The sequence below is a fragment of the Manis pentadactyla genome, chromosome 4 (genome assembly GCF_030020395.1).
Source record: "Manis pentadactyla isolate mManPen7 chromosome 4, mManPen7.hap1, whole genome shotgun sequence".
Lineage (NCBI taxonomy): Eukaryota > Metazoa > Chordata > Mammalia > Pholidota > Manidae > Manis > Manis pentadactyla.
The window spans coordinates 93,404,364-93,417,885 of record NC_080022.1 but is presented as its reverse complement, the minus strand read 5'-3'; the positions used below and the strand labels follow the sequence as shown (position 1 = coordinate 93,417,885).

The 13,522-nt window shown below is 37.7% G+C and overlaps 1 protein-coding gene across 5 annotated transcripts in view; it reads left to right on the top strand.

Moving 5' to 3' along the window:
• Window positions 1–13,522, top strand: part of VAV3 (vav guanine nucleotide exchange factor 3) — a 390,975-nt gene that overhangs the window by 331,458 nt on the left and 45,995 nt on the right. For 4 of the 5 annotated variants that reach the window (XM_057500482.1, XM_057500481.1, XM_057500483.1 and 1 more), the window contains one exon: window positions 9,133–9,198. The exons of the other annotated variant lie outside the window; for it this stretch is intronic. In XM_057500482.1, the coding sequence (XP_057356465.1) occupies window positions 9,133–9,198 (66 nt within the window). The remainder of the gene's footprint in view (window positions 1–9,132; window positions 9,199–13,522) is intronic. 5 annotated transcript variants of the gene reach the window in all.

Genomic DNA, 13,522 nt, shown 5'->3' with positions numbered 1-13,522 from the left:
ATAAAGTACCAACTATTGGTCTGACTGTTTCGTACTGTGTTTTGAGGGCCACAGAAAAGACAACTGGTCCTGACCTCATGGCCTTCATGATTTAAGAATGATCAAAGCTCAGGCTGGGTGATGCAGCTGGTTTCCAGTTTGAGTTTTTTATTAAGGGCTTTTGTAAATCATATTGTTACAAATACATGTAGGGTTAAACCTATGGGTAAAAATCTTGAATAGTTAGTGGGGCGTTACAGTAGCTTTGCATTTGAATTTCAAAAATGTCTTTTAGATTAGGTGCCTTGGTTTATTTGGAAATTTTCAAGAAATCATGCTTTCTACATTAAGCTGTTTTATCCTCTGTTTTTCAAGTGAGCCACTTCACTCATTAGTATAGAAAGTCACATTTTATTGTAGACTGTCATGTTTTCTACATACTCTATGCCCAGAGAATACAAATTATCCTCCACTCTCTCTCAGGAGCTTACTTTCTTTGAATAGTTATTAGTCTAGTCTGTATTATTATTATAACAACAGTCATTTCTAATGCTATTCAAGTGAGTGGGCTATCTACAGTTTCATTATAACTTCTTTCAAACAATGAGTTGCCAATTGAGCTGTAAAAATGTTCTCTGTTCAATCTTTGAACAGATTCATTTTGGCAGCTTTTTCTTTTCTTCTTTGTTGTCTTCTGTTTTTCCTTTCTCTTTCCTTGGGAGTTCTGTAAAATTGTCTTCAAATGAAATGAATATAAAATAGGAAATTGGCCTTTTAGGATAAGTTTACTAGTGCAGATGGAAGATATAGTTTTTACTGAGTGTGACAACTTACTGAAAAATTCTGATCATGTCACTGGACTGATAACAAACCTGTTGTTTTAAAGTTGTTAAAATACATGATAATAAGGGCTTAGTAACTAAGGAGAACATCTTTCATGTTGCGAGAGTGTTGGCAACAGAAACTTCTTTCTCCCAGAGAAGATACAGATTATACTTAGGGAGGAAGAAAGAATAAGAGAGAGAGAAGAGGCAAGTGAAATTGGGCCATGCCGTTGAGGCTTGTTTTACGACAGAGTTTGATATGTGTTTCCTTAGAATTAAGGCTTGTGAAGCAATGAAGACCCTGTGTCCTATATCATGGGGTTTTATTTGCTCCATTGTCATTTATGAATACCCAAATGTTCCACAGGGAGAACTTTGTAAGCTAATTGGAACCAAAAGGCAATTATGAGCAGTAGAACTGTAATCAGTGTGCCAAAAAAATGTATTTTTATCCACAATGAAAGTTAAATAACCCAGAAAATAGTTGTGATACTTCACACTTATAAATCATGCATCTACATGATCTTTATTCTAAGGAGTGACAATGTTTTTACACACATTCTGATTAATTCACAGAAACCTCTATAAAGAGGGTAAATTGCAACTGTGGATTTAAGGGTCCAAATTTATCATCCTTCAATAGGATGGCATTTGCAGAAATAAAATTGGACTTTCTTCTGGGCTTCGGGTCTTCTACTTTAGTTGTATATCTTGGGCCATCCACCTTTGTTTCCTTTGTTTTAGGAAAGGAATTTATAATTTTTAAAACCTCTAAGGAAAACATATTTAAAGGCAGTTTAGTTCTTTTTTGGTAGAACAATCATGAAACAAAACATTGCTTTATATAGAAGTTTTTGCTTGGTATTTTTTAAACTCTTTGCCTCAAAGGAAAAAATTAAAAGTCAGAAAATAAATTGAGCTTGGAACTTGGGAGATTCTAGGGAGGAAGGAAGAATTCCTACTCACAGTGCGTTCCGAGGCAAGGAGCCTAGAGGAGCAGCAGCGCTGGACTTGGCCTTGAGCAACAGGGTGTTGAATTCTCCCTCACCACCATCTGAGCCTTCAAGTAAAATGATCTTAAGTGCAGCAAGTGACCCTTGTCTCAGTTTACCTGGTCAAGAATTTTTACTTTCTGTATACCTGGTGTTTTTAGTGTTCAAACAACAGCATTCTAAAAAGATGTGTTTTCCTCATTTTAACCTGGGGCGGGAAATGAGTTCCTACTTGGGGGATCTTTTTCATAAGAAACATGTTTTCTCAAACCTTCAGTCATTACAATATATTTTACCTTCTGCCTGAGTTTTCCATTCTATCCATTCCCTTAGCTAACTCCTTCACCATCAAGTTCTGGGGACCCCCTCTCTGGGGTCTTCTCTGAACCAAAGGGCTTCTATCATAACACTCAGTAACTGTATCATAATGGTCTATCCACCCTTCTTCCAGCCTGCTTAAAACAATCCATAAAAATAAGAGCCACAGCTTTTGTTTCTTTATCTGTAATGCCTAAATAAAATAGGCCTTCAGTGCATGGATCTAGAATGAATAACTGTTCAGACCTGCCACTTCCATGTTTACAAGTTTTCAAATTCACTGTTTATTAACTCAAATTGCACTTTATGATTTATTTGAAAAGCCATTAAAATATTCATCTTGTCAGAATTATGTTTGTCTCTGTTCCTTCAGAATAGTCTTAAAGCTATTTAACCATTTCCTCAAATGTTTATAACCTTAACTATTTCCTCAAATTCCTCATCTGTAAAATGGGGGTTTTAGTACCTAAGTGATTCACATGGAATTAGAAAAATCATAGGAAGTAAACTTTAAGAAAAAATTCAAAAGGAGAAAACATGCACTTCTGTATAATAGTTAATGATTTTGAAAGATATGCTTCATTTTCTAGAAGTGGGAAAAATGATGATCAGTTTGGTCTTTAAAGTTTTTTAAAATTTCATCCACCCTCCACTTAATATGTAGAGTCCTATTAACATATACAAGTTCATAGAAGACCACTCTGCGCTCCCAATTTCTGTGCCCAATTCTTGAGATTTCTTTGATCAGATATTAACCTTCTTAACTTCATACATGGACATAAAAATACAAGTGATAAATTCTGAAGGGAAGAGTTGGTATAAATGAATAGAGTACAATCATGAGCCCTTTCCTCAAGCAAGTTTGAATGACGAAGGCTTAATATATCCCAAACAGAATGAATCAGAATGAGCAAAAAGGGTTTACAGAAAACACACTTGCCTAGGGAATGGTTTGCTTACTTGTGGAATCAACTGTGGGAACTATTGACCTTTTATGTGAGAGCCTTAAGGGATCTGTCCGGACAATGAGTCTGGCCTGGAGACCTTCTGAGGTCTGGAGAACCCCACGCGGGGCCCGGCCTGGAGACCTGAGGTCTGGAGAAGGAAGGTGCAGTGCTGTGGAGTCAGCAGGCCTTTCCAGCATCTCTCCTGCAACGTCAGCAGTCAAATCATTTCAAACGATTCTTTTCTCTTGCCCTAGATTAAGAGGAGACTTTTCGAATTCCTTCTAGACCACACAAGAATAGTAGCTAAAATAGAATTTTCTAAAACTATGTATTTTTTTCTGTTGATCTAAAATTCTCGTGTCAAGCTACATCACAGTCAGAGACAAATAAGGACAATAAGGGAATATTTTTTAAAAGAATCAAATCTCCTTTTTTAAGGAAACTGATTCCTGACACCAAAAGCCTCCTTGCTTTGGCATTATAAACCAGAGAGTAAACATCTCTGCAGACTGTGCTTTTCCCCTTTGGGATTCCCAGCACAGGGCATTTCATGTCTGGTACCCCAAATTTGGCCTCCATCATGGTGGTGACACCTTTCCAGGTGGTGCTGGAGCAGGGTCTCAGGGTGTTCCCCAGTGGACCTTACCTCTGCTTCCAACTGCCCTTCGCCGCTTGCCTGCCCCTTGCGTGAAATCAGGAGGCGCCAAGGAAGAAGTGAAATTGTGGAAGTGGGGATAAAAAGCTACGTGAAAAGAGCAGAGGCTTATTTGCTATTAGTATGTCCCGTATCAAACCTTTATTTTCACAGGTGTTTACCCCAAAATATTGAGGTAAATCAGGGCCCCTAATTACAGGAAAGGAGACAAAGGCAGAGTGTGACTATACTAGAACAAGGGAGGCTGGGAGAGATGATTATAGGAGATAATGGACACTAGCAAAGTCCTGTAAGAAACGTTTTCCCCAGGTGATTACCAGCTGGCTTTGATTGAGTATATCATAGACCAAGTTTGCAGGAGTGTTTCCAAGAGTACAGACCATATTATGAGAATTGGCAAACCAAAACGAAGTGGGCGAGTTCCTAATTGTTAGCTCTCAGAATGGGCGTTTTTGGTTAGCAGTTCTTACTTGTACTTTTCCTATGTTTGGCACAGGTCAAAATGTAGGTTAAATGTACCTATATGAGGACACTGCTATCTGAGTGGAAGTTCACACAGTGAATTATTACTTCTTTTCCCAATAGTGAGTGACATTGTTAAGGGGGAAGTTCTGAGGAATTCTACTGTGGTCTCTTTCTCCCATTATTTTATTACCTGTAAGCTATGTTCTGAAATAGTTACTAAAAAGTTTGTATCAGTCATAGAATCCCTTCTCTGGTACACCTTCTCATCAATCTGCAGTTGCATCTGACGTGACTATTTGATACCACACGTGGTTTCAATACAGTGTGCTCGTGCACATGCCCTGAAGGCTTTGGGCCAAATGATTTATCACATTGCAACATACATTGATTTTTAATTATTCATGGTAATCTGAATTCCTGAAGAATGAGTGGATGAATGTAATTCCTAACAAGTCTCTCCTATGTACGCTGGAAAGTAGAGGACTTCACAATGAGTTAAAATGAAAGTCATTAAGGACCTGAAATATTCTTATCTTCTCTTATCAAGTGCAACCAGATTAAATTACTGACACATAATATTCCTGACTAAGAATTTGTGGGTCAAGTACTTCCTGGTAACAGGAACTGACAAGGGAACTGTAGGGACTTGGGAAAAGAACTTGAGCAAAGAACTTTGGTAGTGAAGAGACCTCAGAAATCCTTGGATCAACTCTGTCATTTCACAGGTAAGAACACTGAAGCCAAGAAAGGTTAAATGTCTTACTCAAAATCAGGAGGCCAGTAATAGAATGCCAGGCTCCCAACTCTCAACCATAACAAATTATTACCTTCCAGGTTTTTTCTATTCCAGAATTCTGTAAAAATCTATGAAAATAACCAAAGCTAAAGCTAATTAAGGAAATGACATTATTATCTGAATAAGATCCTTGAAGGTAGTAACCATGCTTATTCATTTTTCAATCCCTTAATACCTTGCACAGTGCCTTGTGCATTTTAGGAGGTCAGTGTACTTTTCATTAAAACACTAATTATGTTCTTAGTAATAAAGTAGTTTCCTTAAAATTGCCAAATGCTGCCATGCGCTTTTAATGTGTATGGTGCTATTACTTAGAATATTTCCTATGTGATTACTTATCATGAAAGTCACCAAGGAGAGGAAAGCAATCATTAGTTGTCTGCCAGAATTAGAAAAAGAAATTTCCGTATTTTGGAACTTTGTTAAGCCTAGTTTATTTTCTGTGTTATATGGCTGCTTCCCAAATAGGATTTCTTCTGAGATGTGGTAGAACCTCGTTCTTTTTTCCAGATTTTTTACCATTTGGGATTTGGCTGACCCACAGGCAGATTGGTTTTTGCTTATCGATTTTTTTTTCTTTCATCTGTTTTCTTGCTTCAGAAAAACACACAAGATTTTGATTCAGGATTGTATCATGTACAATATCTCACCCCATGGGACTTTGGAGGAAAGGCCTCCAGATACCCATAACTATAGAATTCCCTTCCAGGAACCTCACAGAATACATTTTTTGGATAAGAGAAAAAGTGTTAAGTACCATTCTGCTGTTACATTTATCTCACATATAATAAGTGTAGAAATACAGCCCTTGGTTTTTAGTGGGTTTTTTTCTTAGTGTACATTTCACAACTTTTAATTTTTTTTTAGCATTTTTGACACTTCCATCTGCCAGAATTTCAGAGATGTAGTAAATGCAAATAATTTTGTGTGCATTGGGAAAACCATCCAATATAATTGAGGCCTTTATCATATATTTTGATGACTTGATGCAATTATAAACCATTACAAACTGAAGATAAATTTAATTTCAGAGATCCTAGACCATGATGAAAATTTTTTTAGAGTTATTCAGAATTCTAAGTCTATGACAGCCACTTAACTACAAATGAACTATGCCAGGAATATGAATTTCATAAATTCATATTTATGAATTTATATACATATATATCTTTTGATAAACCTCCCAAGTGTTTACTGTTTATGCATTGGACAAAGGTTAAAGATCCTAATCTCTTGATGAAGAAATGATAAAAATACATGGTTTATATTCTGTTCTTGTGTGGGTGTATATGAATATTTTGGAATTCATTGTAATGACCATTTGATACAACCATATGCAGCTATTCTTGGCAATTTTCAGTTTGTTCGCTAGTGGAAAAAATGTGTATCTTACTCATCATATAACAAAGAATTACCAGTGAAAGAATGTGTGTACTTGCAAGAAAGCATTAGGACATTTGAGATAAAGAAATACCCTATCTGGAATGCAATATTTCCTATTCTAGTGAAAGTTATTTGAGAGTACCTACTTGTGGCTTTTAGGAAACTTGACTCTATGTAATGAGCAGGGTGGGATTATACACAGAGCTAGGCATTTCTATTCTAATGACACCTGAAAAGGCCAATAAAGAATGAAAATTTAGAAGCAAAAAATTAATAATCAAAAGAAATATTGTGGGAAAAGTAAAAAATAGGTGTTCTCAGCATTTCCCAAGTGCTTTCACACACGTTAATTCATTGATCCTTGCAAGAAAGACCCTGGTGAGGCATGTGTGGCTGATCTTGTCATCATCCTTATTTTACCACTGAGATTTGCTTATGGTGGCCATTTTTATAGCAGAGCTGGGAGTAGAACGAGATCTTCCCCTGCCACGATCGCCACTGCACGATACTGCTGTGCTGTGCTTCCCAGGAACTGGCACTGATATAGACCTTGCTAATAATGGTTACAATATGGCTGCTGCTGTGATCACAGGCTGCTCTTTACCGATGGCCGATTTCAGACAGGGCCTTTGCCTCAGTCAGTCCGTCCATCCATCCATCCAGTCAGTAAACTAAGTTGTATATTTGCCTATAATCCCATAATTCATGGCTACCCTGTATGTCTTCTTCCCTGCCCACCCCTCCTACACACCCTCCCGACACACACACACACACACACACACACACACACACACACACACACACACACATGCCACACACACATGCTGACTGTGTATGTCTGACAGTGAGAGAGGGCCTGGGCAGGGTGACAGTTTCTCGGGCTGCTACCCATGTGTGATGAATTGCTTAGTAATCTCCACAGTACCATCATGCATACATTGAAAGTGTTTAGGGCCATTGTAACTTGGGAAAATTTCCAATCTTTCATAAATAACCTTTAATCTGTCCTTTTTACATTCAGCTTTCCACATGTGTTTCAAATTATTCAGTGCTATTCCAGGAGTGCATTAAACCTCCAATCCTGGTGGTATTAAGGGGCTAAATGAGCCACAGGGAAAAGACACTTTGTATTTTTCTTAAAGCAATTCTTTCTCCTTTCTACAGTTCAGAGCCAAGCAATTTACAATTTAGATTTTTGGAGGACATCCTCTGTCATTTTAAGCCATCCTTGTCTCTGTAGTTTAAAAATGCAGTTTTAGTTCTGCCATTTGAGCATACATTAATGTTTTTCTCTGTACAGGTAGATTGTAAATATCATTTCTACCAACAAATTTAAAGTAGTTTTAAGTCATTATGATTCACTGTAGGATTCTTACTGAGAAAAAAGAAGAAAAATAGTTACAACCTAATGTCAATTAGAAATAAATATCTGAGTATGTATTTATATTTGTGATGTTCACAAATTTCAGAGGAAGTTGTCAATAATTTTAGTTTGATACATTTGTTTATAGGAAACAACTTGCTTTTCAGAAAAAAGCCATTGTTACTTTTTGAATTATAATTATTTTGCTTTGTGTCTGCTCTAATTTATTTAGTGAAAATTTTTAAAGTGCATCTTTTTTTCTAGCCAATCAAGCCCATAACCTATTTTCTCAAGTACTTCCCAAAGAAAATATTTTCATAAGAGTGACCCAACGTGTACTGTTAGATTTACAAAAGTCCCATCACATAATATAGAGAATGCCCTGCAGAATAAATGCATATAAAGCTAGCACTGAATGGTACATCAGGTGACATGTAACTATGAAAGAGGAATGTTTTCAAGTTGACCTTGAAGATATTAAAGTACTAACAAGAACAAATACCATTCAGAAGGTTAACTAAGATTCTCTATCTCTGGCATTTGTAATACACATAAAAAGAATGACAAGTTAACTATCTGACCCAGAATAAATAGCCACACAGGAATGTAAAGAAGAGAGAAATAAAGCTACATGTTTCTCATCAAGGTTAGTAAAAATTTCATAGATAGATCATCACATAAAGTGCACAAAATCACTGGCTTTGAAAATGGTTTACTTCGTAGCTGCAGTCTGCTGTTCCATCCATGCGTAGGGGATTGACAGCTGCTCCACCCATTAGCATTAATGAATTATCAGTGTACATCCCACACACGTCCACCAGGGAACTGAAGACACCCCTCCTACACACTACTTTGTTTTTTAATCTTCCAAATGTTGTAGGGTGGCTATTACCTTAATAAGTGGAAAATCATTGAGTACAGCACATATTATCTCCTATCGCTAAAACTGACATCTCACAGGAGTTAGTGAAGAAATGTAACTTTATTCATCTGTTAAGATATGTTAAATTAACTTTCACCTCTTTTTCATCTGAGGGATGCCTATGACCAGTAAGGAAATGTAACCTGCACTGCTAGGAAATGTTATTAAGGGCAAAACAAATCCAGAATGACCTCGGAAGTCTGCTCATTAAACATTTCCCCCTCCCGAGACACCTCCAGTAGTGTTCTGGAAATGCAGTGAGAGAAAACAAAACGATTCTTGATACTGAAACCACATGTCCTGGTCTACCCATAACAGTCCCAATGTATACCGTTTGTCCTGGTTATTAATCACGACTTCCTTACTCTTAAAAGATCCTGGATTAGACAGAAAATGCTATGTTCACCCCAGTTTTAGACAGTTCTTATACAACAATGGCTACTTCCTTTACTGTATAGGACAGTTTTGTTCCCATTTATGACTTTCAGGTGGAACCCTTAGTCCTACAAAGGAAGAAGGACAAAAAAAACGGGCCAGTCCACCATACTCCTTCGGTAATTAGAAAATTCATTAAAGTATCTCCTACTCTTCCATTCTTTGTGTCCTCACCTACTTTCTGTTTTTGTGCTTTGCATTCTCCAATACACACTCCTTATGTAAATGTCAGGGAAGGGCCAAGCAGTATGTAAGAATATTTTCGTATAGGTACAGGCAGCTTAATGCCTCTCAGTGCTAGTCTGTGTTATTTATTTTATTCCTTTCAATAAGAAGGAATTTAAAGTCATACCACCCTTTGACATGGAACTATGACATTGAAAATACTTCAAATTACAAACTTTGTTAAATGCTTGCTGGCTGGCATTCTCTTATAAAGAAATAACCAGAACGTTGCCCCAGATCTCAAAAGAATTCAGGTTAGTGACAGAGAAGACCATGGGAAGTAACAGTTACATGCGGTATGTGTATGCGGTGGGAGAACAGAGTGAAATTAAATCTGGATCTGCAGCTTGAGGGGGGGTTTTAGAGAAGAGATGACAGTGGAGTTAATGTGTAGACTGAGTTTTGGTGGAGGGCTAGAGAAAAAGTACAGGCAGGCACATATTGTTTTATGTCACTTCCCTGTGTTGCACTTCGCAGACAGTGCATTTTTTACAAAATGAAGATTTGTGGCCACCCTGTGTCAAGCAAGTCTATCAGTGCCATTTTTCAACAGCATTTACTCACTTCCTTTCTCTCTGTTACATTTTGGTAATTCTCACAGTATTTCAGACTTCTTCATGATTGTTAATGTGTGTTACGGTGATCTGTGATCAGTGATCTGTGATGTTACTATTGTAATTGTTTTGGAGCCCCATGAATTGTACTCATAGAAGATGGCAAACTTAATCGATAAATGCTGGGTGTGCTCTGACTGCTCCACTGACAGGCCATTTCCCATCTCTCTCCTCTCCTTTGGCCTCCCTGTTCCCTGAGATACAAGAATATTGAAATGAGGCCAATTAGTAACCCTACAGTGGCCTCTAAGTGTTCAAGCTAAAGGAAGAGTTGTACATCTCCCACTTTAAATCAAAAGCTAGAAATGATTAAGCTTAGTGAGGAAGGCATGCCAAAGGCCAAGACAGGTGAAAAGCTAGGCCTCTAGTATTCAACAGTTAGCCAAGTTATGAATACAAAGGAAAAAAATTCTTGAAGGAAATTAAAAGTGCTATGCCAGTGAACACAGGAGTGATAAGAAGCTGAAACAGCCTTATTGCTGCTGTGGTGAAAGTTTGAGTAGTCTGGGTAGAAGATCAAACCAGTCACAACATTCCTTTCAGCTAGAGTCTAATCCAGAGCAAGGCTGTAACTCTTTTCAATTCTATGGAGGCTGAGACATGAGAAAGCTGTAGAAGAAAAGTTTGAAGCTAGCAGAGGTTGGTTCATGAGGTTTAAGGAAAGAACAATATAATATAAAAGTACAAGGTGAAGCAGCAAGTGCTGACATAGAAGCTGCAGCAAGCTAGCCAGAAGATAGGAGATAATTAAGGAAGGTGGCTACACTAAACAACAGATTTTCAGTGTAGATGAAACAACTTATATTGGCAGAAGATGCCATCTAGGACTTTCATTACTTTCTCTAGGACTTTCTCCAGGAGGCGCCAAAGCCTGGCTTCAAAGCTTCAAAGGACAGGCTGACTCTCTTCTTAGGGGCTAATGCGGCTACTGGCTTTAAGTTGAAGCCAATGATCATTCACTATTCTGAAAATCCTAAGGTCCTTAAGAATTATGCTAAGGCTACTCAGTCTATGCTCTATAAATGGGACAAGAAAGCCTGGGTGACAGCACATCTGTTTACAATATGGTTACTGAATATTGGAAGCCCACTGTTGAGACCTACTGCTCAGAAAAAGAAGATTCCTTTCAAAATATCACTGCTCATTGATAATGCACCCGAGAGCTCTGATGCAGATGTGCAACAAGATTAATGTTGCTTTCATGCCTGCTGACACAGCATCCTTTCTGTGGCCCACAGATCAAGGAGGAATTCCTACTTTTGGGTATTATCATTCAAGAAATAACATTTTGTAAGGCTGCCATAGATGGCAATTCCTCTAGTGGATCTGAGCAAAGTCAATTTAAAACCTTCTGGAAAGAATTCACCATTCTAGACACCATTCATAACATTTGTGGTTCATGGTGAGAGGTCAAAATATCAACATTAACATGAGTTTGGAAGAAGTTGATTCCAACCCTCACAGATGACTTGGAGGGTCACAAGACTTCAGAAGAGGCAGTGACTGTAGATGTGGTGGAAATAGCACTAGAATTAGAAGTGGCCCTGAAGGTGTGGCTGAATTGTTGCGATCTCAGGATAAAATTTTCTTGGATGAGGAGTTGCATCATATGGATGAGCAAAGAAAATGGAGTCTTGAAATGGAATCTACTCCAGGCAAAGGTGCTGTGAAGATTGTTGAAATGACAAGAAAGGATTTAGAATATTATATACACTTAGTTCATCAAGCAGTAGCAGGGTTTGAGAGGATTGACCCCAATTGTGAAAGAAGTTGTAAGTGGGGGTAAAATGCTATCAAATAGCATTGTTTGCTACAGAGAAATCATTAATAAAAGGAAGAATCAATCATGTAACAACTTCATTGTTGTCTTATTTTAAGAAATTCTACAACCACTCCAGCTTATCAACCACTACCCTGATCAGCCAGCAGCCATCAGCATCGAGGCAAGACCCTCCACCAGCAAAAAGATGAGGACTTGCTGAAAGCTTAGATGATAGTATTTTTTAGCAATAAAGTATTATTAAATTATGTACATTGTTTTCTTAGACACAGTGCTATTGCATACTTAAAAGACTACAGCATAGCATAAATGTAACTTTTATATGCACTGAGAAACCAAAAAGTCATTTGACTTGCTTTATTGTGATTTTTGCTTTATTGCAGTGGTCTAGAACTGACCCCCTGTATCTCCAAGGTATGCCTGTATCAGTCAAAATGCAGGAGCCCTGCACCAGTTTTGTTCTGAGGAAATAAGTGCTGTTACATTGGCTAACATGCACTGTTAAAAAAATTTCAGCTGCTTCTCTTAAACTTTGCATTCCACTGATTAAGACCTTTTGTTCTTTTTCTGATGAAGAATGGGAATTGACAGTTTCCAATTCTTAAATGAGCCATAATTTTCCAATTTGTTGGTGTTTCTTCATATATGATTTTGAAAGACCATTATAAAGATACCTCTGAGGCCTTTCCCCTGAAAAATATACTAATTTCCTTCAGTGTACTCTTTGAGGTCTTATTTTACTTTTTTAAAACTATCACCCTTTTCCTTTCCTCTTTTGAACCTTTGTCAATATGTGACTCCCACCCTCACACCCTTATATTTCATACTCAAATAGTATTGCAGTATGTTTATAAATAAAAGTCTGGCTAGTCATACAGTTCCCAAATATGCTTTATTTACTTGTATCTCAGTGTCACCATAAATCACCCAGTAAATGTGAAAGAATGAAAGAAACACTTTATTTCAGCCTTCTAGTTACTGTGTTGTCATTACTCTCTAGTCTCTGATGCTCCTGCTTTCCAGTGCTGCTTTCCTGCCTTCTGTAAAGCTCTCTTTCATCTTCTCTCTACAGTTTCTTCCATGACAGTCTTGCTCCTATGACTCCACGTTACCCCTCTATGTAATTACCATCTGTATCTGTGTTATCTGTTTGGATAGATTATGTAATCATCACCATCCTGGACTTTTCCCCCATCTATAACTCTCATAGTCTTCTCTTTCCACACCTAATCTACAGGCAAGCCCATAGATATTAGTTAAATCATGGCTCTAGCGCCTGATTCCCCTCCCTCTGCCCTCACCACGGTGCAGTTCTATAAGGGTATTCTCACCTATAATCTGCCCATTGATAAATCAGCTTCCACTTCTGAGTCTAGCTTAATTCTTCTAAAATCCATGCCCTGTTACTGAAACCTCATCACCAGCAATAAATTCATACATCCTAGTTGCTGGTTTCTAGCTTTATCTCCACTGTCTTCCTTCATGAGTCCTGCTTGTATAGAGAGGCAGTAAAGAGTTCTGAAGTAGAATATTCGAATATTCGAATTGGAATTCTGTTTCTGTCGCTTGGCTAGCTAGCTCTGTGATCATGAGCAAATCACTTAATATCTCTGGGTCTCGTTTGCTTCACCTATAAAATGGGGATGATAATCGGACCTACCACAGACGATTATGGTAAGGATGAAATGAAATGCTCAGTGGTGTCCAGCATACAGTAAGAGTTCAATAATTATTAGCCATTATTACATTCCATTTAAAGGGAACCCTTTGCATTTCCTACGCACATCTGTATTTTCCTATTCTTGTGCCTTTCTCAGGCTATAT